A 24836-nucleotide genomic window follows, 5' to 3' on the forward strand; every position below is an offset into this window, starting at 1 on the left:
TTGATAAGATAAATTTTTTTATTTGCGTAATCATAAAATAGTAGCTAGTCTGTATGTAGTAATGAAAAGAGAATTTTGAAGCAACCATTAAGTGCATTTGGAAGAAGGAAACAGGTGAGCTTTGGACAAGAGTCAGATTCTATCGGAAAAGTCATGAAATTTGAGAATATTTCCAATTTTTATCGAACCAAAAATCTTAAAACTTTCCATTTTTACAGGCTTTTTAAACCACAAAACCACAATTTCTATTTAAAAAATGAAGAAATCGTCCTGAATTCACAATTTTCACACTTTTTAGGATATTATCTGACCTTGAGCAAGCAACTACACTTTAGATAATTTTTTATCATTACGAATTATTCTAAAATTTATATTCAAATCCACACTCCATATTTGTTGCCTGCTTCACATATTCATCAATCATTTCATTTTCTTCAGCTGTCATTTCATCTTTATATCCACCAACTTGACCTTTCCTGATGAAACTATATTCATTTTCATCATACTTTTCTCCAAAAGATTCTTTAACATTTTTGACTTCTTCACTTTTGTTGATCATTTTATTGTCACGAATGGATTCGAATGACAAATGCTTGCAAAGCTTGTCAATTTCTTCTTGTGAATAACTCTTGCCTAAAAATTTCATTGCTTTTTTGACTTCTTGATCCAAATTCCTCTTCATGTCCTCAAAAAATAGGAATAAAATATTTGGCTGTTCACGAATCTTCCAGAAGTCAAGTATGTGATCATTCATAGGTGAGTACAACATCAAATCTTTGACTGATGCAGTTATAAAGTCTATTTTGTTGCCTTTATAAAGTTGGAAATGTCGATGGTGATGATACCATGAAATAAAGGTGTCTTTGGGATTTCTGGCTGTATAGATGATCTGTAATTGGGAATTTTTGGAATGATTAGATCAGAATTGGCAGGAATTTGGAATTTTGGACTTCAAATGTTCAAAAAGACGTCTGCACTCGAGTAAGAACTCCGATTTTTTCGAGTCCGAACTACATGAACGTCCAATGGAAGCGTATCAATGCTGTAGTCTGCCAATTTCGTTTAGAAAATATTAAACTTATATTAGGAAACGAAGGTGTGTGTAGCTAAAAACAGGATATGCAGGCCTATTAATTTTGGGACAAATCCCAAAAAATCCCCAAAATTTGCAATTTAAACTAAAAATCTTTTAATTAAAATGAAGAGTTTTCATCTAAATATAACGGTCATGCTGTATTTATGCCACGGTTGCTTTAACCTTGCAGCTGTGTCCCCTAAGTCAAAATTATCGATTTTTCAGATAAGGTTCAAAAACAAATTACCTTTGGTTTGACAGTCCACAGTTGTTCAGGCAGTAAAAACAGAGGCAAATGTGATTTGATGAATCTTGGTCGCTTCATATTACTACAAATCTCAAATGAATCAGTAGAAAATTCCTCAAAAATTCCACTATACCTGTTTAAATACAATTTCAATCAGTTTTAAAATTAACAATTTTAAATCAAAATTTTCTCACTCTAAAAATGGAAATCGATCATTAAGTTTCATACTCAAAGATGTCTTATAGTCAAGATTATTGCCAAGCATCCAAATCATCTCTTGTGTCCAAGTTGTGCCACATTTTGGATAGGTTACAACCCATGTGTCATCTTCATAGATTTTCATATTTTTGATCCTTTCTAGATCTTGATTGACGAATTTTCTCGGCATCAAGCAGTACTTGGATTTATCAGATTGTAAAGATATCCTTACTAAATCCACAATCAATTTTGTCTCAACAGTTTTGACAAGTTCATCATCAAGCTTCTCAATTTTGAACATTTTGCACGATTTTATGACTGAAAAGAACTAAAACTCTTCCGAAAAAGCAACAATTTGATACTGATTGCCATTATTAAGTTGAACAGCTTTTAGATGTTCAGGAGTTAGGTTGATTGCCTATCAATTTAGTATCTAATTTACTATCAATGATAACTTCTTTTATCATTAATTCGATTAAATTTATCAGTATTGATTGTGCACTTCAAAAAATGTTTGTTTTTTAGATAAAATCGTTTTGTTTTATTGACTTCTTATTACTAACTGCCTGAACACTTCAAAAAAATTGGAATTTCGTCATAGCCCAAGTCATGGTAACAAAATATGTTCGAATTGTGACACTTAACTTTTGATTACAATTTTGATAAAAAGTCTTATGATTCCTTAAAACTACGGTTCGCCTAGATGCGCAGGCCTGCATCTATATGCATCTAATTTTGGCAAACCCTACTTAAAACCTAATATTTGTACTCAAATCCATATTCCTCAAATTCAGCATAATTCCCATATTTATCCATCATTTCATTCTCTTCAACTGTCAATTCATCCTTATATCCACCAACTTGTCCCTTCCTGATAAATGTATATTCACTCGGATCGTAATTTCCACCTACAGATGTCACAAATCTTCTAAGTTCTTCATTCTTGTTAACTGTTTTGTTGTCCTTAATTGAATCAAATGACAAATGAGTGCATAACTTGTCAATTTGATCCTGTGAATAGTCTTTGTTCAAAAATTTCATTGTCTTCTTCACTTCCTGCTCTAAATTTCTCTTCATGTCCTCAAAAAAGAGGAACAAAATGTTTGGTTCATCACGAATCTTCCAAAAATCAAGGACATGCCTGTTCATTGGTGAGAAAAACATTAAATCTTTCGAAAATGCTTCAATGAAATCAGCTTTTGTGCCTTGATATTGATGGAAATGACGATGATGATGGAACCAAGATACAGCTGCATCTTTTGGGTTCCGGGTGACGTAAACTATCTGGAATTGGGAATTTTAAGAATCAAAAGTGTTGATACAATGTTTTCTCTGACTTACTTTAGGTTTAACAGTCCATAGCTGATCAGGAAGCATGAAAATCGGCAAATGTGTATTGATATGACGCGGACGAGGTAAATTTTTCAATTCTTCTATTCTGTCGACATCCAAATGATGAATAATTCCACCCCATCTACAGAAAATGTTCATAAAAAAATTATGATATAGTCAAACCATCCCAAGAAGCACAATGCAGTCACTAGAGCGCTACTTTGTCGTCGCTTTGACGGCTAGACGTGAGTATGCCCTGACGACCGCTTTATCGTACATCCTTAAATAGCACAAATTGGTTAATTGATCACAAATCTGGCCAAAATCGTCATGACATTGACTTGAATCTGTACTCAGTTTAAATCCATCACCAAGAGTCCTGTGAGTTTAGTGTCCGATTGTCAATCGATTAGCCAACTTGAGCTATTCAGGATACACTTTAAACTTTAATCTACTCACTCTAAAAACGGAAATCTTGCCGTTAATCTGACATTCTTCGATGTCTCATAATCAAGATTATTATTAAGCATCCAAACCATTTCCTCAGTCCAAGTTGTACCACATTTTGGAAATGTTATAACAAAAATGTCATCTTCAAAAATTTCCATATTTTTGACCCTTTCGAGATCTTTTTCTGTATATTTTCGTGGCATTATGCAGAATTTCGATGGATCATCACTCAATGATATTTTGACTAGATCAGCTATAACTGTTGTTCCAACTTTTTCCACAATTTCATCGTCTGGCTTTTCGATTTTAAACATTTTGACTGTTTTGAGGTCTGAACTGTTTTGTTCAACTTTACACTTAGGACTAAGTAAATTAAATATTTTTGAATTCCTATATCAACAAAATGATAAGAAAATTTTAATGCTGATAATTACTTTAGTTGTTGTTGTTTGAATGCATGTTTTTTGAATAGATGGGAAATTAGTTTATCAGTTTGTCGGTCTTGCAGATTCAAAACCTTTAATCAAAGATCTATTTGGAAGTCATTTGACCATATCGATGGAACTGATACATTCTTCTCATCCGGCTCGTAAATGTCATGGCAGCATTTACAGACATAACTAGAGTTTTTTTTAAAGTTTGTGTGATGAGTGTTGAATATAGAGAATTAATGTTGATTTATGTCACTGACTGACTTACTCACTTACTCATTTACTTCGCTACCTGAATAGATCACTTGCAATCTGCACCCTTAGATGGCGCTTGATGCTCACTTCATCGTTAACTAACCCTTGCCAAATGTCAATACCAAATGCAATAGTATCGGCTATTAACACGAAGAGTTACACAACATGTTGTTGCAATAACATTTTAACAATTTAGTAACAATGATACTTTCTTGTATGGTAACATTTGGATACCAGATGTTAAAAACCATAACAGGCAAAGAGCGTCCTCTCAGAAGCAACTTAAGCAAAAGTAACGCTCACAAGCATGCTCATCTAGTTTATTAAAAGTGATCAAGCTCTCTAAATCATGTTCTTTTGAAAGTGAATATTTGAAAATGTTAAAAAGAATAACTTTTGAATGAGTTACTTCTAGAAGTTTCGAGTCTTATTTTCTCCATCTTAGCTAATCGATATTAACAGCTTCTACCCATCAAGGGGGTATTCAAGGGGTTTGGTATAAGGTTTCTGAAAACGGTTATATAAAAACCGCAAAACCGTATTTTTTGACCCTAAAATAGAAAATTCCTCCATTTATGACGTATTTTTGGAAAATTTTCTGAAAACTAGTTAATACAAATTTACAAATGAAAAATCATTTACAATTTATTTATTTAATTTTTACAAAATTTTCCAACTCATAATTACTCATAATCTTATCAAGAACGTATTAGATTTATTAATTTAATTCACATTTTCCAATGTGAACCCACTTGGCCTTTTCTGATAAAACAGAATTCTTCCTGTTTTAAAATACGATTTAATTTATTGAATTCATGATTTTTATTTATAATAGTCTAAGTTGGTCGGTATGGGTAAGGGATGAGATTTTGTTACGCTTGAAGCAATGAAAAATCGTTTCTATAGAGACTTTTTTACGGACGGAGATCGGGACGCGCGGCTGAAAAAGCCAATTATGTAACATATTGAACTATTGACCTTCATTAGATTTATAAGAATGCAAACTGCATTTACAGCCTAATCTCATCTCATTCACCTATTTTGAATTTTTAGTTGAACAGATGTCAAACAGCTTGTAGATTGATTCGGAAACATCGTTTGACAATTTTCCGCAGGGTCATATAATATTTAAATAGTAAAACATGCACGGTGCTGAAAGGAACAAAATTGCATCTACAGCTTGATGTGCGTAGGGATTTCAATTCTAACATTCTGATTTTCGAGATTCCAGGATTAAGAATTGTATATTCTAATAGACTATGAGCAAACCCGTCCAAATGGGAATGCTTATGAGTATACTCAGTCCATAAACTTGAGTATGCCTAATTTTGTGAGTGTTTCTGACATTGATTCTAAGCTGTTTGGGTTAAATCACGACTTGTAAATTTTGCCGGGATTCAGATTAAATAAGCCTAGCTTCACACAAGCTTCAATCTAGCCTAGAGACAATATTTTCCATTTTTACCACGTCGAGCGCCTTTCAAGCCACCTAATACACTAATAAATAATATAAATATTGAGAAATTTTAAAAATTCGTCCTGAAATTCAGCATAGCTTATCAACCACTGCTATAAATCAATCAAAACATGCTATTTATGCATTACAAAATTATTTTATTTATTTTTTTTTTATATTTTTCTTTTTTTAATATCTTTTTAGATGTACAAATTGAAGCACCGAAAATTTTGACAACTTTCTATTCAATTTGAATTTTTGTTCTACATTTCATTTTTTAAAGGCACAATTCACCTTGCATGTTAATTGAATTTTTTAGTAGGAAATTTCTTATTAATTTTTATTTGTTGCATTTTCCTAAAAGAAAATAGCTTTGGTACGATAATGTTCATTCTTATAGTTTTGTGTGTGGGTTGTTCAAAAGTGATGTCTATTGTTTTTTTCTGGGAGGGTGGAAGAATAGGGGGCGTAGCTAAGAGAGGAGTAGTAGGAAAGGGTGGTAAGGATGAGGAGTAGGGAGGGATAATAGGGAGGGGTAGTAGGGAGGGATAGTAGGAAGGGATAGCAGGGAGGGGTAATAGGGAGGATATAGTAGGGAGGGATAGTAAGAAGATAGCACGCAGGGTAGTTTTGAGAGTTAGTAAGGAGGGGTAGTTGAGAGTCGTAGGAGGAAGAAGATGGGGTGTGGAAAATGAAGTGTAAATCTCCATTATAGACGTCATTTATGAACAAACTTTATTACAAAAAATCGTAAAACACTCTGACTAGTTAATTTTTTATAATCTATGCAAATACTCGACTTTGCAGGTTGTTGAATTCATTTTCTTGGAGATATTCTTTGTGATATGAGGATCTGCAGTAAGGAAGTCAGATGAACCCCCCAAAATTGATTTTAACATTGTTCCAGCAATATTACCTGAATAGCACTAATAGGTAGATTTATCAGAAATCCAGCACCAGGTCAGCATGACTCTGACTTGATGCCGGATTCAGTTTCTATCCGAATTCAGATTCGGTTAGAATCTGGCACTATATCAGAGCCATGTCGACCAAATACCAAATTTCAGATCAACTTACCGTCTTGTGCTATTCAAATTAATCAATCCAGACCACAAAAAACCCCAATTCCTAACATCATCACTCCTCATTCCTTCCTCAAAGTACAAAATGATTGGCACATACAGGTTTCTGATCGATTAAGTCATCAATCGTTTTATTCTCAGCTTTCATTGTCTCTAAAGTCTTTAGACAAATGACAACACAACATCCTTTATCAACAGCATCTTTTGTGCTTATACATCCACATGTACCATTCGGTGGTGGCTTTGACGTGTCAACATTCAAGGAATCAATTTCTTCAATCAATTTATTCGTATCAGCTTCAATTTCATTCTGTGTTTGCCTTACAATTTTTTTGTCCTTCTTTCCACCGCATGGCTTTGTTGTTTCACATGAGCCAGAACATCCGCCGTCTTGCATCGGATCACATTTACAATTTGTACATCCACAAATGCCTGCATCGGCTGTAATTGATTTTAAAGTTTTATTAATTGAATCGACTTCCATTTCTGTGTCTTGATTGCTATTTGACATGATAAAATCATTAATTGTTGGCTGTGCTGATTGCTGATCAACAAACATGTCATTGGCATTTTGTATTTGATATGTCGGTAAGTCAATATAGGTAGGAACGACAGTTGATATTGCAATACATTGTGATGTTACAGGCGTTGATGGAAGTACCGATTTTGCTGCCAATGTTGATATGTCAACCCATTGATGCTCATTTAATTCAACCTCATTTGCAAGGGCAAGTTCCATAGCCTCATTTGTTGTCTGCTCTGGCGACGATACCGATGGTGATATGTAATTATTATAGTATGGTTCAAGTTTTATGCTATTTCCATTATCATCAAGAACTTGAAATTGTAACATATTCATATATGTGTCGCCATCATCAGATGATGAGGCATTTGATGACGTCAATAAGTCTGTGGATGTTGTAAAACTAAGTTCTTTGGTATTGTTACGATTTATTGTTGTAACAGAGCTTTGTGCTCGCTTCTCGTGGGTTTTTATGTGAGATTTTAGACTGTGTGGCGTTGAAAATGCTTTTGAGCATGTTTGATCTATTTTACATAAGTACGGTTTCTCACCTGGAATGGAAGGTTAAGGATATATTTAGTAATGTGTCTTATAAGTGAGGAAAGTTGAATATTCAGGAACAGGAGCGTAGCTAGGGTCCTTTTAGTGATGGGAAATCAAAATCCGAGCGGCAAAATGCAGTAATTCACATTTTCGGCCTTAAAATGGGTCGAACTCAGCAATCGCGGTGCCGTCAGGGCAACTTTGCATCTCACTGCTTATGCAGCGACGTATAGGTGCCCTGGCGACCTCCAACATCGAGCACGAAGTCCGTAAACACACTAAAGTCTCCCTACCCACGCTTCTGCCCTGAAAAACTCTCAAATAACTTCAGTTCCAAAGTAAATTCCCTCCATAATTAAATAATCATTATTCATACGTACCACTGTGTATTCTACATAAAGGAACGTAATCAGCATAAAAAAAGATAAGAAAGTAAAATCAATTAAAAGTTCCAAGCGAGCTGTTTTCAATTTTCTGTATTACCTTAAATGTGTTTTTAAATGGTGTGACGCTGTAAATGCCTTCGAGCACTCACGACATCTAAAAAGAACAAATTACAGCAAAAAAAAGAAAAAAATTAGAATCATATCCTCAAAATGTTTCACACGTACAAATTTTTATGTCACGCGAATGAACAAATGATACACGAGAAAGTGATTATGTTTGTTTGTTTTGTGGATTGAATATTTGGGGCTGAGGCATGTATTGAGGTAGGGAATGATTGACGTGAGGGCATTGAACGCATTATTTTTGTTTGTTTGATGGGAATTTTGTAAATATTGAGGATATTGAATTTAAGAATATTTTGTGTATGCTACCCTCGGACATCAAACAGTCTCGGTTTTATAATGAGGAAATAAGCATTTTATTCAGAATTAAATGAATTTTGGTTTTTGGATTCACTCTTTTCCAGAATGGACGGATCCAGCACAATTGTAATAATTGTGAAAATTACACATTTTGTACCAAAAAAATTGTGATTTTCACGACTTTTTCAATTGAATTTTAACAACAGAATCTGAACCTTACTAGTAGAATATCCAAAAAAATTTACCACAGTCAACTCCATAAAAACCAATAAATATTGTAAATTAAAATTAATTTTCGAATTTAATTAAAAAATAATTTTGCAAAAAAAAAATTGAAAAAGTTAAAAATAAAGCTAGCTGCACAAGAGCGTTTCCCGCACAGAGAACGAAAATGAAGATTTGAAGTTTTTTCGAGAGATACGAATGTTCGAATCCCATCGAAAATGAATACGTTTGTGTGATTTTCTTCTATACATACTTGATTATTTCAATGTGATAATGGTTTGTAACTGTACAGATAGTTAAATCCCGTAATTCAGTACAAATACTAATGAAATTCCGCAAAATTTTTTAAAAATGTGCTCGTGTCAATTTAGTTTTTTTAGTCGAAATAGTAGCCCGGAATTTGAGAGCTCAAAATCATTAAAATTAGTCTTAGTAATCAGAGAATTTTTCCAAAAGTGCAAATTTTAAAAGTGAATTTTTATTGATTTTGAATGTCTGAATCATCCCAAATTGGTGTTAATATGAAAAGGTTATAGTGAAAATTTAGATAAGAAACTAAACTAGTGTGAATATTATTTGACAATCATGTGGAAATTCCATGCAATATCAAGAAAAATTCTAAAAATCTTACAATTTCAACGTCAAGATTATTTTTCAAAATTTCTAAAGAAATTCATACGTAAGTCGAAATTTTTTAAACATTTATTTCAAATTTGTGAAGAAATCGTTCATTTATTATAATTTTAGATCCCCTTCTTTCCCACTAATTGAAAAAGTGCCCATACACAATTTTTCGTTTGTTTAATTCAATGATGGGCAACCATTTATTTTTCGCTGCACACCTTTGTAGTAAATCTTGACCTAAACCGCAGACGATATCATACGGTTCTTGGCATTTTCAAACAAATTTGTCGGAACACAGGTTACCCATCAATGGTTTAAGGTGTTACTAAATTCGTATATTCCCTCATAAAAAGTTTGTTAAAGAGCTGGAGCCGATTTCTTCGGTGGTACTTTGAAGACACGTTATAGGTACACCATTCGTACGATACAATGGTATCATTGGTATGATATAGGTATGCCACTTTGCCGTAGCAGTGATGTACCTATACCGTATCATACCGTACCACGTCCAAAATAATCGGTCCCAGCGGTCAAATTATACAAAATGTACTATTTTAAAGTGAAAATCTTTAAAAAAATTAAAACATTACTAAAAATTTATGCAAATTAGAAATTAAATACCCAAAAAATTTCATTCAAATCGAATCAATTCAATACTAAATCTTCATTCTAAATATCTAATCCACGCCTAAACAAACAGCAGCGTAATTTTTTTCTATTCACATAAAATGAATGAAACAATAACACACAAGTTCATTGTCTAGTAGACTCTTTGGTTTTGTTGTATTTTTTGTTTTGTTTGTTATTATTCCGTAAATCACGTGTTATCAATAAATCTTTCAATGCTTTCAACGGAGAATATAAAGCAAGTCAGGCACATTTACGGTTGTAAATATTCATTACTTTTTAGTAGTAAATAAATTCATTTAGCGACACCTTATCATTGTCAGGTTTTTGGGGTTGAAATGACTAATAAGTTATAATTTTATGTTACTTACTTAAAAGGACGTTCTTGAGTGTGCGTACGAAAATGCTTTTTAAGATCCGAGAGAGTCGTAAAGAATTTTGAGCAAATTGAACAGTTGAATGTTTCGCCATTATGAAGACGTAAATGAGCACGCAATCTGTAACGTGTGTTGAATGCCTTCTCACATCCTGATTCCGTACATTCATATGGTTTAATCTTTGTATGTACTCGAATGTGAATTTTTAGAGAGTATGACGTTAAAAAGGCTTTTCCACATCCTTGCTCGGAACATTTGAAACGGAATTCACCTAAAATGAAAATGTTGGAAAGGATTAATTATGAGTGGAATTTGACATGTGTAGATATTTAAGTAAATGAGAGCGTGTTAATAGTACGACATTTTGGAATGGATTTTTATGGAATTATTGTCAAATGTTGCTTAATTTTTCTAAGTTTTTGAGTAGTTCTGCTGAGTTTTTGATCAATTTTGATGAAATTTCGTTAGGATTGCTGATTTATTGCTCAGTTTTGCTGAATTTTTATACAATTTTTTTGGCTTGTTACTGAATTTTGCTGAATTGTAGCTCAGTTTTGCTGAATTGTGGCTCAATATTGCTTAGTTTTGGTGAATTCCTGTCTAATTTTACTGAATTGATTATCAATTTTGTTGAATTCGTGGATAATTTTGCTGAATTGTTGCTCAATTTTGGTCATTTTATTTTGTTGAACTGTTCCTCAGTTTTGCTGAGTTGGGACCAAATTTTGCAAAATTATTGTTCAATTTTCCAGAGCTGTTATTCAGCTTTGCTGGCTAATTGCTCAATTTTACAGAATTCTTCCTCAAATTTGCTGAAATGTTGCTCAAATTTGTTGAATTTCTGTTAAATTTTGCTCACTTTTATTGAATTTCTGTTTATTTTACTCAATGGATATTCAAATTTGCTTAATTTTCTGAATTTTTGTTCAATGTTGCATTTTCTTTTAAATTTTCCTTAATTTTGTCGTACTTTTGCTCAGTTTTGCTCGACTGAATTTTGCTACTTTGTTATTAAACTTTGCAGAGTTGATGTTCTGGTTTGTTGCTCATTTTTAATGATTTGTCCCTAATATTGCTCATTTTGTTTATCTTTGCTCATTTTGCTAAAATATTTCTCAATTTTGCTGACAAACAAGTCAGTTTAGCTGAATTGTTGCTCAGTTCTACTAAATTGTTGTTCAGTTTTTCTAAATTTTGCTGAATTGTTGCCCACTTTTGCTCAATTTCACCAAATTGTCTTTCAGTTGCAACTAAACCTTTTTTCATTTCAACAAATTCACGCATCATTTGCTACCATTAACCCAAATATCAACCGTAAAAATACACTCAAAAAAAAAAAAAAAATATTCATCATCCCCATATCAAATTACCTTTATGAGTTTTCAAGTGAGTCCTCAAGTTACCAACGGTACTATACGATCTGTTACATTCATCATAATTACATCGATATCGTGCATGAATTGCTGGATCAGTGCCCTACAAAAAAATATATATATCATATTTATACACTCGAAATTCGAAACAAAAAAATTTCAAACTTGTTGAGTTGCACTCAAACACGATCATTCATGTCTGTCACAGCCGAATAGGAGAATGAGAATAAGAAAGGAAATAGAAATGATGAAGATAATGCAACATGCGAGTGAAAACCAAAAAAATTTCTTCAACACCTGCTGAAGTTTTTTTTTATTTCTCCTTTACGGTTAAAAATAGAATCAAGTCATGTTGGTTTCGGAATTAATAGTTCATTCCTCATCCACCCGAGTATATATCTTTTTGGGGAAATCATTCGCGATTAAAATAAGAATGAAAAAAATAAAAATGAGACTTTTCGCATGGAAAATTACTGAAAAAAAAGAAAAATTACATCTATTTTTATCTGCACCGTCTTGTAGGTAGCTTGAAGTGAATGAAAATCGTATTTGTAGCTGGTGTGATGATTTGTTGTGGATCTTGTGGGGGATTTTTTATGGTTTAATTGAATGCTTTGAGTTTGAGATTGATTGAAAAATTGCTTTAGTAGTCGAAATTAGGTGTTATTTGAAACTAATTGTGAATTTTAAGCGATTTGTTCAACTAATGCGTAACATATTGGGCTTTCTGTCCCTTATTCTGAATACTATATGGAATTTCCACTTTTTGGGGTGTCTCCATTTGTGGGTGTGGTGCCTGATAAGAGTGGAATCTTGTTGAATCTTAGGTCATCTAGCCATATAAAGGCAGTTATGTCAGTACATCTGGCTTGATCCACAATTTATGTGTTTATCGCTTTTCAGTTTCTGAGTCATCTAATACCTTTCCAAGTAAGACAGTAATATCCATAAAACTTAAAGAGAATTGTCAACGAAGTGATTTACCAAAGCACGCATTCTTTTCGCAAGGCAATGAAACCACGTGCGCCTTAGCCAGAAGTAAGGATGCCAGTGCGAAAGTAAGACCTCTGTGGTCGAATAGTTAGACAATAGATTGAATATCTGTATCACTCTTTTTTTGGGTCTATTTCCAATCAGAGACCGATCTCTCAATCATTAGATAACAAGGCATTTGGCTTCCGCGACCAAGATTAAAAGGATCCGTTGCGGAATCATTTATTTATTTATGTCAATCAAATTGAGAATATTTACTACACTATGCTACACTCCTACATTTTGGACACAGAATTGAATTCATCCCTGGTTCGTTAAAACCGATTAAAATTAGCATGGAATTTTTCCTGCTGACACTTGTATAAATATAAGATTTAATACAAAATATTTGCCTTCGACCTCTGAAGCATTTTCGGATCAAATTCAATATTCAATATTCTTGATCCCAAAAATAACCCCAACCTACTATCTCTAAGTTCATCAAACTCACATTCCCCCTAATTTATTGCCAATAAAAAATAGAAACAAATTTTTTCTTCTTCCGTCCTTGCCCTTCTTAAATTTTTTTGTTTATCAAAACATTTTCAAAACACAAAATCTCTCCCCCACTAATGTATAGCTGATAATTCAACCTTATCTATCATCTCGTCGATGAAATGGGATACTTTATTATATCCAACAAAGAAACAAAAAAATCAGACCAGAAAGGTCAAACGAAGGAAAAACTCCAACTCAGTGGTTGTACGGGCAATCAACAAGTTATAAAATTAGCATGCACGGAATGAAGCATGTATGTAGAGAACTTTACCTCAATCGTAATTGTTGCGTGTGATGGCTCACCAAGAAATTCACCTTGTCCCGGTCGTATTGTTAAATTGATTTCATTCTCATTGATTTGATGATAAATAGTTCTGTAAATTGTTAATGATAAGGAAGACATAAGTGTGACTCATTTTGACATTATCAGCATTCTTATCTCACCCTCGATCACTCCTTTGGTCAATTTCTAGGTCAAATTTAATGTCATTTGCTGTGTCATGAACAATTGATGAATCACAAAAATTTAAATGTTCCTCATTTAATGCAAATTGTTCAGGTATTTGATAAATAACTCTGTCAAATTCCTCTATACAATTATGTAGATCTAGTTCACGGTCCAGTGATAATACTTCATGCTTTATCAATCCTTTACTCGGCGATAATGCCATTTCTTCATTCATACTTTTTTTCTTGTTTTATTGCGTTGCGGGGGGATTGGCTGATTAGTAAATATTTGAAGTTGATTTATTTTGATCAACTGGTGATTTATTGGATGTAGAAATGTGTGCTTGGGAATTTTTTTCTGGTGGGTTTTTGATGATTTTACAGGGGTTCTGAATTGAAGAATTTTGAGAAATTTGAAATTAGTTTAATATTTTTGAGGGTTTATAAGCTTAGTATATTAAGGACCCTAACAGACAAAGAGAACACTTTTAGGTATCGTTGTGTATTATTAGCGTATTACTATGCCATGAAAGGATGTCCTTTGTCTTTTAGAGGTAGGGTTTCTGAAAAACCGCATATTGGGTCAAATAGTGAGGATATGCGGGTTTTAAGAAAACCGCTTCCAGAAACCCTAGTCATAGGTATGCTTTCCCGATTTCTTGGTCCAGGAAGATTTATGGGAAGACTTTTCCTGGTAATCCCAAGGGTTAGACACTCCAGTGCACAGTACTATAATTACTAATTTTATATAAATTCAAAGAATACAGCAAGTACAATACTGTATTTTTGGACTGTCTGACCTTTGGGTAATCTCAATCCCGGTTATAGGTATGCTACATCGGGCATGATTTCTTGGTCCAGGAAGATTTTCGGGAAGACTTTCCTGGGAATTCTCAAGGGTCAGACACTCCACTTACTGTACTTGTTGATTGGTTCCTATTGATCCACTGTGAATCGTAGACACTCCAATGTACAGTACTGTAATTCCTGTACTTTCATATAAATTCAACGAGTACAGCAAGGACTGAACTGTACTTTTGGAATGCCTGACCCTTGGGTATTTGGCTTTCCCGATTTTTTCTTATCGTCCCTATATCCCTACATCGGGCATAAAGCATAGCTATAAAAATTTAGAGTCTCAAGGGTTAAGAAACTGTTTGACACTTAAAAGACATTGTTATTTGAATTAGACGACTCTTGTGTTATGGGAAATTGGTTACAAAAGGAAATTCTTAATTTAAATCATGTGTTATTGAACCCCTAGAACTTTTCCGGGAGAATTTATGAAGAAATTTTCAATGAAATATTTAACCTAACTTGAAAATAACTGGGAATTGATAAGCCTCCGAGAAAATTGAACAGATTCGGCATTTATTTTATCTCGAGACAGAAACCTTGAAGTCTCGATATCAAAAATTCTTAGTAATATTTTTAAGGAAGATTAACTGAATTAAGTCATCATTTGACGTTTTTAAGAACATGCAGCTGATGATTTCATTTATTCTATTTGTCACTAATTATACGCTTTAACTCAATGATTAAATGTAATGACTTTATGCTTGCGTAGCTTCATCAACTGCAGTTGCACCTACTGTGCCATTTTTACAGTTAATGTACCGAAATTAATTTGTGTTAACTTTGGAGAATTTATCAGAAATTTTCTGTGAAATATTTGATTATAACTGAGAATGATAACAAACATAGAACATCTAGACGACATTAAGCATTTTTAAAATTCTTAGACCTAGATAACCGAAAAGCACAATTTGGTGCAAATTAATCTAAAATGTGGACCCATGATTAAATGTAATGACTTAATCTGGTATGCAATAGCAGTGCCATTTTTAGAAATTAATTGATAAATAAAAATTCAAATCAGTGGTTTTAAAAACTAGAGCTAGATCCCGAATAGTACCATTTAGAAGATTTCTCAAAAATTTGGAACCAGGAAAGCGTTAATCTGGCATAATGTAGGATTTAAACCAAATTCATATCATAGTCATGCTGACCTTAAGCCAGATTTTTGGTCGATTTGTGCTATTCACAGAGCTCGAAGTCGATATGGTTGAAGTCGACTTGACTCGACTCCAATGTAGTCGACTTCAAGTCGGCTCGATTCAACTTTGAGCTCTGGGTTATTCGAGAGAAACACAACTAGGAAAACAAAACCCATGCACTCGAGAACTCCAAGGAACCAGCTTAATTTGTGCTAGTAAATTAACCAAGAATCCGATCACGTATCGATATCAGAATTAGATTAATATTAATTAGCGAAGCATATCAAATTTATAAATTTCAAGAGTGCTTTGCCTCCAAGATTAAATTAATGATTTAAAATTTATTGATAAAACCTCAAAGATTATGTTTTGCGGGTTTACAAGTTAAATATGTAGTTGAGATAATATTTTTTTAAATCATAAATCTTTCGAGCAAAACGGAAGTTAAGTATCGCTTTATAAACGCCTCTATGATGTGATAACCGAAGGCTTGCCATAGGTCAGTCATTATTGTAAGTCAAGCGACAATATTCTCGAATAAAAAGAATAGAAAATTGATTAAAATTTTGACAGTTTCAAGTGCTGCACCTGATCATAATAAACAAAAAAAAACAGTTCTTTGAAGCACTAATTGGAACATTCCAAATAATTCTACTAAGTTTTTATTGCGTTTGATTTATTGACTTTAGCGAATGTAAACATAAAGCTAGTAACCATCAGCATTCTCTCGCCAAAATTATGCATACTGTGAAGTAAATTTATCATGAATCACATTTTAAAAGTCGATTTGCGATTCGATTTATTATCATTGAATTTGCTTAAAATAAATTGCAAAATGTTCGGCGATTTTTCGTCATTTGCACAGAACTTGGTGGAATTTCCATTAAGATTTCAAACTAGCTATCTAAATCCACATAAATTCGTCGTCAATCCTCTTAAATTTCACAATAAAAATTCCTCAAAAATTCTCCACACGAAAAAATTCTCAAAAAAATTTCCTTTTTTTAAAAACAAAGTTCATCACAATGACAAAATTTCTTACAAAATTGTCTAATTTATCACTTATCAGTTAATTATCTTATTGCACTCGTACTTATTATGTTATATCAGTCGGTTATTTACAAAATACACATTAAATTAATTATGTTAAATCAAACTTTACCGACAAAATTATAAAAAAAATTTTACACTTAAAAGACCTTTTTTGAGTTGGTAAAAATTTTTTTTGTGTGGTTGCATCACTGACGTTGGATTTGACGGGTGGAAATGATAAACATTGGGGGAATTTTGGGGATTTTTAGGGATTTACGGGGTGGATTTTATGGAAAATTATTGGAAAAATTCAAAAAAACTCAATTTCCACCTCAAAAAATGTTAAAAAATTGTCTAAAATCCAAAAATTGCAAAATATTGTAAAAATTCCAACAAAAAATTAAAAATCTAGTCCAACGTCCTCAGTCTCTCCCCAAACAAGCAACAAACAGTTGAATTTTGAGTCAGTTTTAATTGAGAAATTGCTGTGTAAAGAACGTATAAAAAGTTTAAAACCTGCAATTTTTTAGTATTTATTAATAATTAATTAATTTTTATAAACAAATTGGATAAAATAATTACCATAAAATCAATGTGGATGTAAAATTAACATCAATAACGTCCTGCAAAAGTGTCAAAATAAATAAAATTTTGCTCAGCTCATTTTTCGCAAAAAAAAAAAATAAAATAGAAGAAAAAGGAGGAAAAAAAAATTCATCCAGTGTTTGTGTATATATATATATATATATGAAAAAATAAGAGTCAAGATGATGATGAGTTTAAAGCGAAAAGCCATTGAGATTATGATGTGAACAATATTGCAAAATATATGAAGGCATTTAACAAAAAAATAAAAAATTAAATTTTTTTTTTGTGTATTTTGTGCTGTGGATATACAAAAATATTTTTTAATAATCCAATAAATTGAGTGAAAAAAAAAGCAAAAAAGAAAGAAAAAAAAAATGCCAGCATTAATAGGAGTGTCAGAGTTTGTCGAGGAGACAACGGCGGATTATAAAAGTCCAATTACAAGTACTTTTGTGTCGAGAATGCTAAACATGAAACAAACAATTTCGACACTTGAGGAGGTGAGTTATCGACTTTATACATATATATACATATTTGGATATAGATACGGAATCAAACAATACCCAAAAAAAAATCAATTTTTCTCTCCGATTTTTTGATTCACTGTGCCTATTTTTTTTTTCGTCTATCCATCATCAATTTATTAAATGGATGTGTCATCAAAATCCAATTAGTGTGTGACTGAAGGAGCAATTACTTTCCCTACAAAACTTCCTTACTTGCTCTTATTGCTATGCAGTGCTTGTGATGACTGATGACTTTTTAGTCAATTCCATTTCATTTTTCAACCCTCGATATCGCGCGTTAAATTCTATCCGCAGGTTTCGGCTGCGATAATAGTCATAAGATGTACTCAGATACATAATTTAATTAATCGACATAAAGTCAAATTGCTGGTTGGTTCTCACATTTTTATTGCTTCTCAATTCGAATGAAAAGTTACGATGACTCACAAGCTGAGTCGTCATCTGTTGACAATGGGATATTAAAAGTGCCTCCAAATGGAACCGCGGTCGATGGAAAAAAATTGCCTTTTTATTGGTGAATTTGGAAGGAATTTTTGTGAAAATGTTGCGGATGGACTGTTTTGGGGTTGGCTGACTCGGGTTATTGCTGTCGAATTTTGTTGGATTTTTTGGATAGTCTTCAATTTTTCATGCAAAAATCAAGTTCTGAAAGGACAAAAATTGGACATTAACTTCCCATCCAACAGTCCCTAATTATCACTAAATTAAGCATGTCCAACAATCTACAATCCAAATTTTAATCTCCACCACACCACAAAGTGAACGACCCCAAACAAACTATTCCAATTTTAATAAGGTTCAATTTCTTTCAATTCATTGCAATTTATACACAATTATATCTCTCAACTCAGCTGATTAGTCATGATGTTGTTGTGCAATTTAGTTTGGAATTTTCTAATTGGTACTCGAATACAACATGTCACTGTTTTTTTTGCAGGAAATTGATATTAAGTACGAGAATGATTAGATCTTTGATGATAATGAGAGAGCTGTAAAGTGAAGATTTTAATAAGATTGTTGTATGAAATGGGATTCTGGGAAATTTATGGATTCTGAGAAGATATGCTGTAGTGTCGATGATGAGGAATTGGTTTTATTGAGCATATATTGTAGTTGAATAGTTTAAGGAGGTTAATTGATACAAAATTTGATACCAGATAGGCATGGCTCTGGGATTTGAAGAATTTAAACAGAATCTGGAACCAAATCAGAGTCAGGTCGACTTAAGAACAATTTTTGATCGATTAACTGATTTTTGCAAGATTTATGCTGTTCGGGATAGTTTATCATTGGCTTCTTATATCCTAGGATCAAACTTTATTGATTATGGTACCAAAGATTGCCAGAATAGCTGGTTTTAAGAAGTAAAGTCATTTTTAGGACAAGCAAATGACTCAAAATTCGCGTGACGCATTTAAACCTTTTAAAGCTTCTATTTGATGGTATAACGAGTATCAGACTGATAATGTCATTTCCTAGCTGCTAAATTGTCCTTAGGACAAGGTCTGGTGATAGTTTAAAGTCAATAATGCTTGAAAGTGAAAGCACTGCACCATGTGAGCTGTTTCCGTCAATTTCGACACAATAATTGACATTTTCTGCAGCATGAAGCCTAAAATCAGCCGCATGTCGTTTCCGTCAATTTTGATATCATAATTGACATTTTCTGCAGCATGCAGCTCAATATCAACTCAAAAACCAAAATTCACTCAACAATCTCCAAAATGCGCCTTACAATCCACCAATACTCAACAATTCATTCAACTTCCTCTCCAAAAATTATTTTATATTCACTTTCCTTTTATTTTGTTCGCTCCTCCTATCATTAATCGGCTAATGAATTCAGAAACAGTTTTGTATATATACACAAAAATAAAATAAAAAAATTTTTTTACAACCCCGAAAATTCAGCCTTGAAAATATTCCAGACATTCTTCTTTGCATGAATAAGAAACCAAAATAACAAGAAAAAAAAGAATGAGAACAGCAATATGAAATCAGTAACAAAAAAAAAGCAGAATGAAGCACAGAACAGAATATAAGAATGAACCAAATGTTACACATCTCATCATCATGATTATTGTTGTTGTTGTTTATTTTCATTTTACGAGAATTCGTGAAAAATAACATTCAGTTAAGACTTCTTCTTCCTTTTCTACTTACGTTCATATATACAAGATATACAAAATAATAATAAGAAGGAGATGTTCTGTCTACGGTATGAAGAAACCGATCAAAATATTAAAAAAAAAAGAGAAAAGAGTAACATTCGTCATCGTGATCTTTTGGCTTTGGGACATAAACGAATTATTTTTTTTTTTTTGAACACAAAATTTTCTGTTCATTTCTCTTTGAAGAAATATTGAAACATGACGAAATAAGAGATGGAAGTGTGAACGGTTGTTGGGTATTGGGATGAGTGTATTAAAGCGCATTTTATAGAATTTGCTTGATTTAATTAGGTTATAGTAGAGATTGAAGTCGATTAATGCGATATGATGTAGAGTCTAACCTGAACTGCACAACTGGTTCGTTAGGGCATCGAACCATCACAGTATTTACGATAAGACGCTAAGTTACCCTGACGGCACTTTGGCATATGACTTTGACCCATTTTTAAGATGAAAATCACGTCTTACCGCAATATGTCACAATGGAAGATCGACTCTAGTCGTCAAATTCGAACTTTGGCCGTGATTGTGATTAGTTTTCTAAACATGTCGTGGTTTTGTTGAGACACAGTGACACATTAATGTCTAGTTGAAATACAAATGACACTTAAGCCATTATTTGACTGCTTTGCACTTGATAATTCACGTTTTAGACTCTAAATAGCTTAAGAACTATCTAAATTACTTACTATCTTAGCTGAGGCTCATGCAATGAGGGACGTCTAAAGCCCTAAAGCCTGAGTTATCTTGTGAAAACTTCTGCTAGAGTTCGTAATTTAGTCAAGCGCTGTCTGCTTACTCAAAAACTGAGGTGATTGCATCAGTTTTGTCCTTACAGCTATGACATATCTAACACAAATGAGGTCCAAACCACAACTCACAAACCCAGATCTTGAGTCATTAAAGAAATCCAAATCCTCCATACTTCCTTACTTACTTACTTCAAAAGCTGGTTTTTTCGACGGCTTCCGTCTGCCAATTACTAAAACCAAATGCAATACTGTCTCTATCGACAGCTTTCTTCCAGGAGTTCCTTTGAAGTCAACCACCAAATCCTTCCATGCCCATCCTAAATAAATTAGTCCATAATTTGAAGTATAATCCTCAAATTGCACTAGTTAGGTTTATCATGCTTCAATTAAAATAAAATTCTTGGTACCTCGTTAAATGAGATCATACAGAAAAGTCCAATAACCTCAACAGACCACAAAAAATCGCAACACCAGACTTAAACACATAAAAATTGTCTCTGCTAAAAAATCAATAGTCAATTCAATAGTCAAGTCATCTCCCATTCGCACATATATAATTTAAAAAATCCATTTCAGACAGTCTGTTAAACCATCAACCAATTCCACATGACCCCTTATACGTAAAAAAAGAAAGTCCCACAAAAAAAGAGTAAAAGAGGAAAGATGAATGCCTTGTGTATATAAATATTGTTCGAAAGATACTTTAACCCACTTTTAAGCACACAAAAAAAAAATATTAAGTAGCTCATAGTTCTGGAGTACAATTTCTCATCACTTCCCATCTGCACACGAGACATGATTGAAAGTTGAAATAACACAGGCAACATAATATGAAATTTAAGATCATGTTGAATTGGATATAAAGGGCTAAATATTTACATAGAAAACATCTCTTTTTTTTTGAGGTTTTCTGTTTCAAGCCATCGATTCCATTCAATGACGTTCTGGCGGCCTCGTGTCTCTCGATTACTATTTAAATGACTATACAAATAATATAAACAAAAGGAATGAGTTTTTATAGTTTTTGAGATTGATATAATACAGCCTATAGTATCCGGCTGATGGTTTTTCTACATCATCTAAAGTACTTCACGTTAATCTCTTAAATTAATAGAAATAGAAATACAGCGAGAGATCTTGCAACAGATAATTGAGTGGCTCAAAGTTGAATTCATGAATTCTCGTGCCATGAACTGTAAATATTGTTTTCAAAACAGTTTAATTCTTTTAATAGAAGCAATTCTTTTTTACTTGATTGTGTTTCTGTTTTTATTTTGGAGCTTGATTTGTAATGGGGTTATTGAGCTTGCGTTTGTGACAGAGGCAGTTTTTCTACATCATCTAAAGTACTTTGGGTAAATTTAGAAATAGATGGAGAATTGACAGATATTGAGGAAAGTGGTCCCTCAACAGACAAAACAGATTGATTTTAGGTACAGTTGTGGTCTTTCTGGAATATTAAAGGATACTCTTTGCCTATTAGGGGTCAATGCAGTAGTATAGACAGAATTTAGAATGAATAAGTGATCCTTAAAGCTTGGAGTATGGATGAATTGACCTAGTTTATACAAGAGAACGATTTTGGACCATGGTCTTTCTGCAAGAAATCAACCTGGTTGACTATTAAGGGTCAACAAAGAGTATAACCAGAATTTGAATCTGGCACAATACCGAGTAACTAGCGAGTCTGATGCCTTGGATTTTGCATTGATTATCCGATGCCGTATTTTGTGTTATTCAACTTGTGATATTCGGGTAATTACCTACATAGCTTCTAGACTGACTTTATATCATCAAATTCTTAAATAAACTCCCTTATGGCACAAAACTGCCTCTAAATCGGTACAACTCCGTTCCAACATTGAAAATTCCCATTCCCTTTGACTCCATCCCCTTCTGATACCACTCAATACCAAAAGAACTCACTACCATACTCATCGTTGACATAAAAAGTCTCACTACTGCACTTTCTGACTAATTTATTTACCTTTTGAATTATTCATCTTTAAGATGACTTCACTGTAATTAACGAATGACATAATAATACTCTTTAATATACTGTACATTTCACATTCAATTACTTCATCGATTACCTGACAAAGGAATAGACTTATAAGTACTTCTTTGTTGGGAATATCAAAATGATGGTTAGTAATGTCATAGTGGATTAATGATGGGATGGATTCTTGAATTTATGGTCTATGGGATCTTAAATTATGGTCTATGAGACATGAGTTGTGTGTCGTGGAAGAAGGCTTCTGGATGTTTGGTTTACTATATTGCGCTTGGAGGGCATGAAGGCAATCAAGGGGCTGGATTGAAAACTTGATTTTTACAGTTTCATATAAACTCACAAGTTTTAAGTATACTTGTTGTCGGGACAAGTTTGTTCCCAAAAACTTGCTAAAATCGCATAGTATGGAAAACAAGTCAGCTGTTCACGGGAGTTACAACAAAATTTCATTATTCTCGTTCAAAATGAGTCAAATACAGCCCTAAAGGTGCTGTAAAGGATTCTTTTAATGTCTTCCATATTTTGTGATCACCAAGGTGACTTAACAGTGCCGGAGATATCACCTTGTGCCGCTCGGTCTACCTATTGGGCCTTATAGAGTCGGAAATAGTTCTTTGACTATATAATTGCCTAAGGTCTTCAAAAAGAGATGTAACATTAAACCCTGGTTAAGGGAATTTGAACCTTTAATTGGCACAAAACCAAGCTCCTCCAGTTCCCAACATTAAATTGGACATAATTCTGGTTAAAATGCGCCTAAATCACCCACCCTCCCAACCGACATATCGACTAGATCTTTTTTCTTTCGAATTACAAACAATAGATTGACTGAAAGCGATATGGAAGCCAAATTGGGACCAAACACAAACACCTGGGGATTTTGTTTCTTTCTTTTCTTTATTTCTATTACTCGGTTCTTATCTGCTGTGTCTTAAGACGAAAAGAATAGATGAAGAATTAAAGCAACAAAAGGAGAAGAAGAAGAAACTGAACAAAAAAGTCGTTTTTATGATCTTAAATGCAATTGCACATTATTATTACCGTTTGCTGCTGTTATTACTTTTCCGTTTTTTTTTTTTCTCATTGAACAATAAGCAGCGTTACACGGTTCAAGGTTATTTTTTTTTGGCATCAATGGCACATAACCTAAAAATAAAGATTGTTTGCTTGCACGAATGATGGAAGTAAAGTATAAACGAAAAATAAAGAAATGAAATTAGGGCGAATATGTAGCGAGTCTTTATTGTTGTTGTTGTTGCTGTAACTTCTTCCGTATATCCAAAAAAAATTCTCGTACATTGAATGTGTCTGTCCCGTGTGCATCGAAATAAAAGTATTTCAGGAATGAAAATCCCTTGTCATGTTTTTTGTTGAGAAATGTAAAGTCTTAAGAAGTAAAATGGTAAATCCATAGAGGGAGATTGCTTGATGTTTTTAGATATGTAAGTTAATTTGTGTTATGTGAGGTAAAATAGCGTGAATAAGTGATTTGATATAGATGATATAGATCGGTAACAAATCAAGATTGAGGTATAGTTTTGATAGACTTTGATGAGTTTTGGAAAAGGGAGTTGGGAAATTTGATTGATATTTATAACGGTAGTGAACTGTTATGGATGCTCTTTTTAGGATTGAGGTTAATGAAGTGTAAATCAAAATTCAATTAAAAAATTGTAGAATCAATTCGTCAAAATTTATCGAAAACAGCTGTATAACCAGTTAAACTAACTCAAAATTCTACAAAAATTGCTTTAAGTTTTCCAAAACTTCGTCAAAATTTAGCAAAATCATTAAAAAACTCAAAATTCAACAAAATTTACTTTAAAGTTTGCTGAATTTTTTCAATATTTAGCTAAATCTAGTGAAAATATATAAAATTTGACAAAAATTGCTAGGAAACTTGCAGAATTTCGTCAAAATTTAGCAAAACTGCTCAAAATTCAAAAATTGCTTTAAGTTTAGCTGATTTTAACCAAAATTAGCAAACTCTATAAAAATTTCTCAAAATTACCCAAAATTTCTCAAATATTCCCAAAAAAATTTTGACAATTTTAAAGAATTTAAAGAAATTATTTGAAAATGGCTTTAAATTTTATAAATTTTAGCAAAAATTGCCTTTAATTTGTCGAAAATGGCTTTAAATTTTAGTCA

General features: G+C 32.8%; 4 protein-coding genes across 11 annotated transcripts in view; 1 reads left to right on the forward strand and 3 right to left on the reverse strand.

Annotated features, from left to right (window-relative positions):
- Positions 1–289: 289 nt before the first annotated feature.
- Positions 290–1771, reverse strand: LOC139090116 (luciferin sulfotransferase-like). Its single transcript, XM_070639815.1, has 3 exons — positions 1517–1771; positions 1323–1455; positions 290–889 (listed from the first exon to the last, which is right to left on the reverse strand). Exons 1-3 carry the CDS (start codon positions 1708–1710, stop codon positions 362–364), a joined length of 855 nt encoding a protein of 284 aa, XP_070495916.1. The 5' UTR covers positions 1711–1771; the 3' UTR covers positions 290–361.
- A 262-nt stretch (positions 1772–2033) lies between these two features.
- On the reverse strand, positions 2034–3651 carry LOC139090097 (sulfotransferase 1C2-like). 2 transcript variants are annotated; one of them, XM_070639787.1, is made up of 3 exons: positions 3312–3651; positions 2862–2994; positions 2034–2804 (listed from the first exon to the last, which is right to left on the reverse strand). In XM_070639787.1, exons 1-3 carry the CDS (start codon positions 3614–3616, stop codon positions 2277–2279), a joined length of 966 nt encoding a protein of 321 aa, XP_070495888.1. In that variant the 5' UTR covers positions 3617–3651; the 3' UTR covers positions 2034–2276. The 2 variants fall into 2 exon arrangements, with proteins under 2 accessions (XP_070495888.1, XP_070495889.1); XM_070639788.1 differs by having other exon boundaries at positions 2034–2800; positions 2858–2994.
- A 2462-nt stretch (positions 3652–6113) lies between these two features.
- LOC139090106 (metal regulatory transcription factor 1-like) lies at positions 6114–16833 on the reverse strand. Of its 4 annotated transcripts, XR_011544355.1 has the most exons (9): positions 16644–16779; positions 13602–13993; positions 13429–13531; positions 11625–11730; positions 10249–10525; positions 8076–8132; positions 7973–7983; positions 6522–7600; positions 6114–6370 (listed from the first exon to the last, which is right to left on the reverse strand). XR_011544355.1 is itself a non-coding variant. In XM_070639802.1 (8 exons), the coding sequence occupies exons 2-8, from the start codon at positions 13838–13840 to the stop codon at positions 6600–6602; spliced, it is 1794 nt and encodes a 597-aa protein (XP_070495903.1). In that variant the 5' UTR covers positions 13841–13993; positions 16764–16833; the 3' UTR covers positions 6114–6599. The 4 variants fall into 4 exon arrangements, 3 of the variants coding, with proteins under 3 accessions (XP_070495903.1, XP_070495902.1, XP_070495904.1); XM_070639802.1 differs by having other exon boundaries at positions 6114–7600; positions 16764–16833; XM_070639801.1 differs by having other exon boundaries at positions 6114–7600.
- Positions 16834–17268: 435 nt separating this feature from the next.
- LOC139090099 (arfGAP with SH3 domain, ANK repeat and PH domain-containing protein-like) overlaps positions 17269–24836 on the forward strand; it is a 58701-nt gene continuing 51133 nt past the window's right edge. For 2 of the 4 annotated variants that reach the window (XM_070639792.1, XM_070639793.1), the window contains exon 1: positions 17276–17721. In XM_070639792.1, the coding sequence (XP_070495893.1) occupies positions 17596–17721 (126 nt within the window). In that variant the 5' untranslated portion in view covers positions 17276–17595. Of the gene's footprint in view, positions 17722–24836 lie in introns of all 4 variants that reach the window. The other 2 variants (XM_070639794.1, XM_070639791.1) reach the window with 2 other exon arrangements.

The sequence above is a fragment of the Chironomus tepperi genome, unplaced genomic scaffold (assembly GCF_022539635.2).
Source record: "Chironomus tepperi strain 1889 unplaced genomic scaffold, CSIRO-AGI_Ctep_v1 contig_214, whole genome shotgun sequence".
Taxonomy (NCBI): Eukaryota; Metazoa; Arthropoda; class Insecta; order Diptera; family Chironomidae; genus Chironomus; species Chironomus tepperi.

Excerpts from the sequence above, each read along its gene's own strand:
- LOC139090116 (XM_070639815.1), bottom strand. The coding sequence starts at position 1,710 with ATGCCGAGAAAATTCGTCAATCAAGATCTAGAAAGGATCAAAAATATG. Across the intron at positions 1,456-1,516 it reads GATCGATTTCCATTTTTAGA|GTATAGTGGAATTTTTGAGG; the intron begins GTGAGAAAATTT and ends GTATTTAAACAG. Across the intron at positions 890-1,322 it reads TGTGGACTGTCAAACCAAAG|ATCATCTATACAGCCAGAAA; the intron begins GTAATTTGTTTT and ends TCCCAATTACAG.
- LOC139090097 (XM_070639787.1), bottom strand. The coding sequence starts at position 3,616 with ATGTTTAAAATCGAAAAGCCAGACGATGAAATTGTGGAAAAAGTTGGA. Across the intron at positions 2,995-3,311 it reads GCAAGATTTCCGTTTTTAGA|ATGGGGTGGAATTATTCATC; the intron begins GTGAGTAGATTA and ends CATTTTCTGTAG. Across the intron at positions 2,805-2,861 it reads TATGGACTGTTAAACCTAAA|ATAGTTTACGTCACCCGGAA; the intron begins GTAAGTCAGAGA and ends TCCCAATTCCAG.
- LOC139090106 (XM_070639802.1), bottom strand. The coding sequence starts at position 13,840 with ATGAATGAAGAAATGGCATTATCGCCGAGTAAAGGATTGATAAAGCAT. Across the intron at positions 11,731-13,428 it reads ACGCAACAATTACGATTGAG|GGCACTGATCCAGCAATTCA; the intron begins GTAAAGTTCTCT and ends ATTTTTTTGTAG. Across the intron at positions 10,526-11,624 it reads TCACTTGAAAACTCATAAAG|GTGAATTCCGTTTCAAATGT; the intron begins GTAATTTGATAT and ends TTTTCATTTTAG.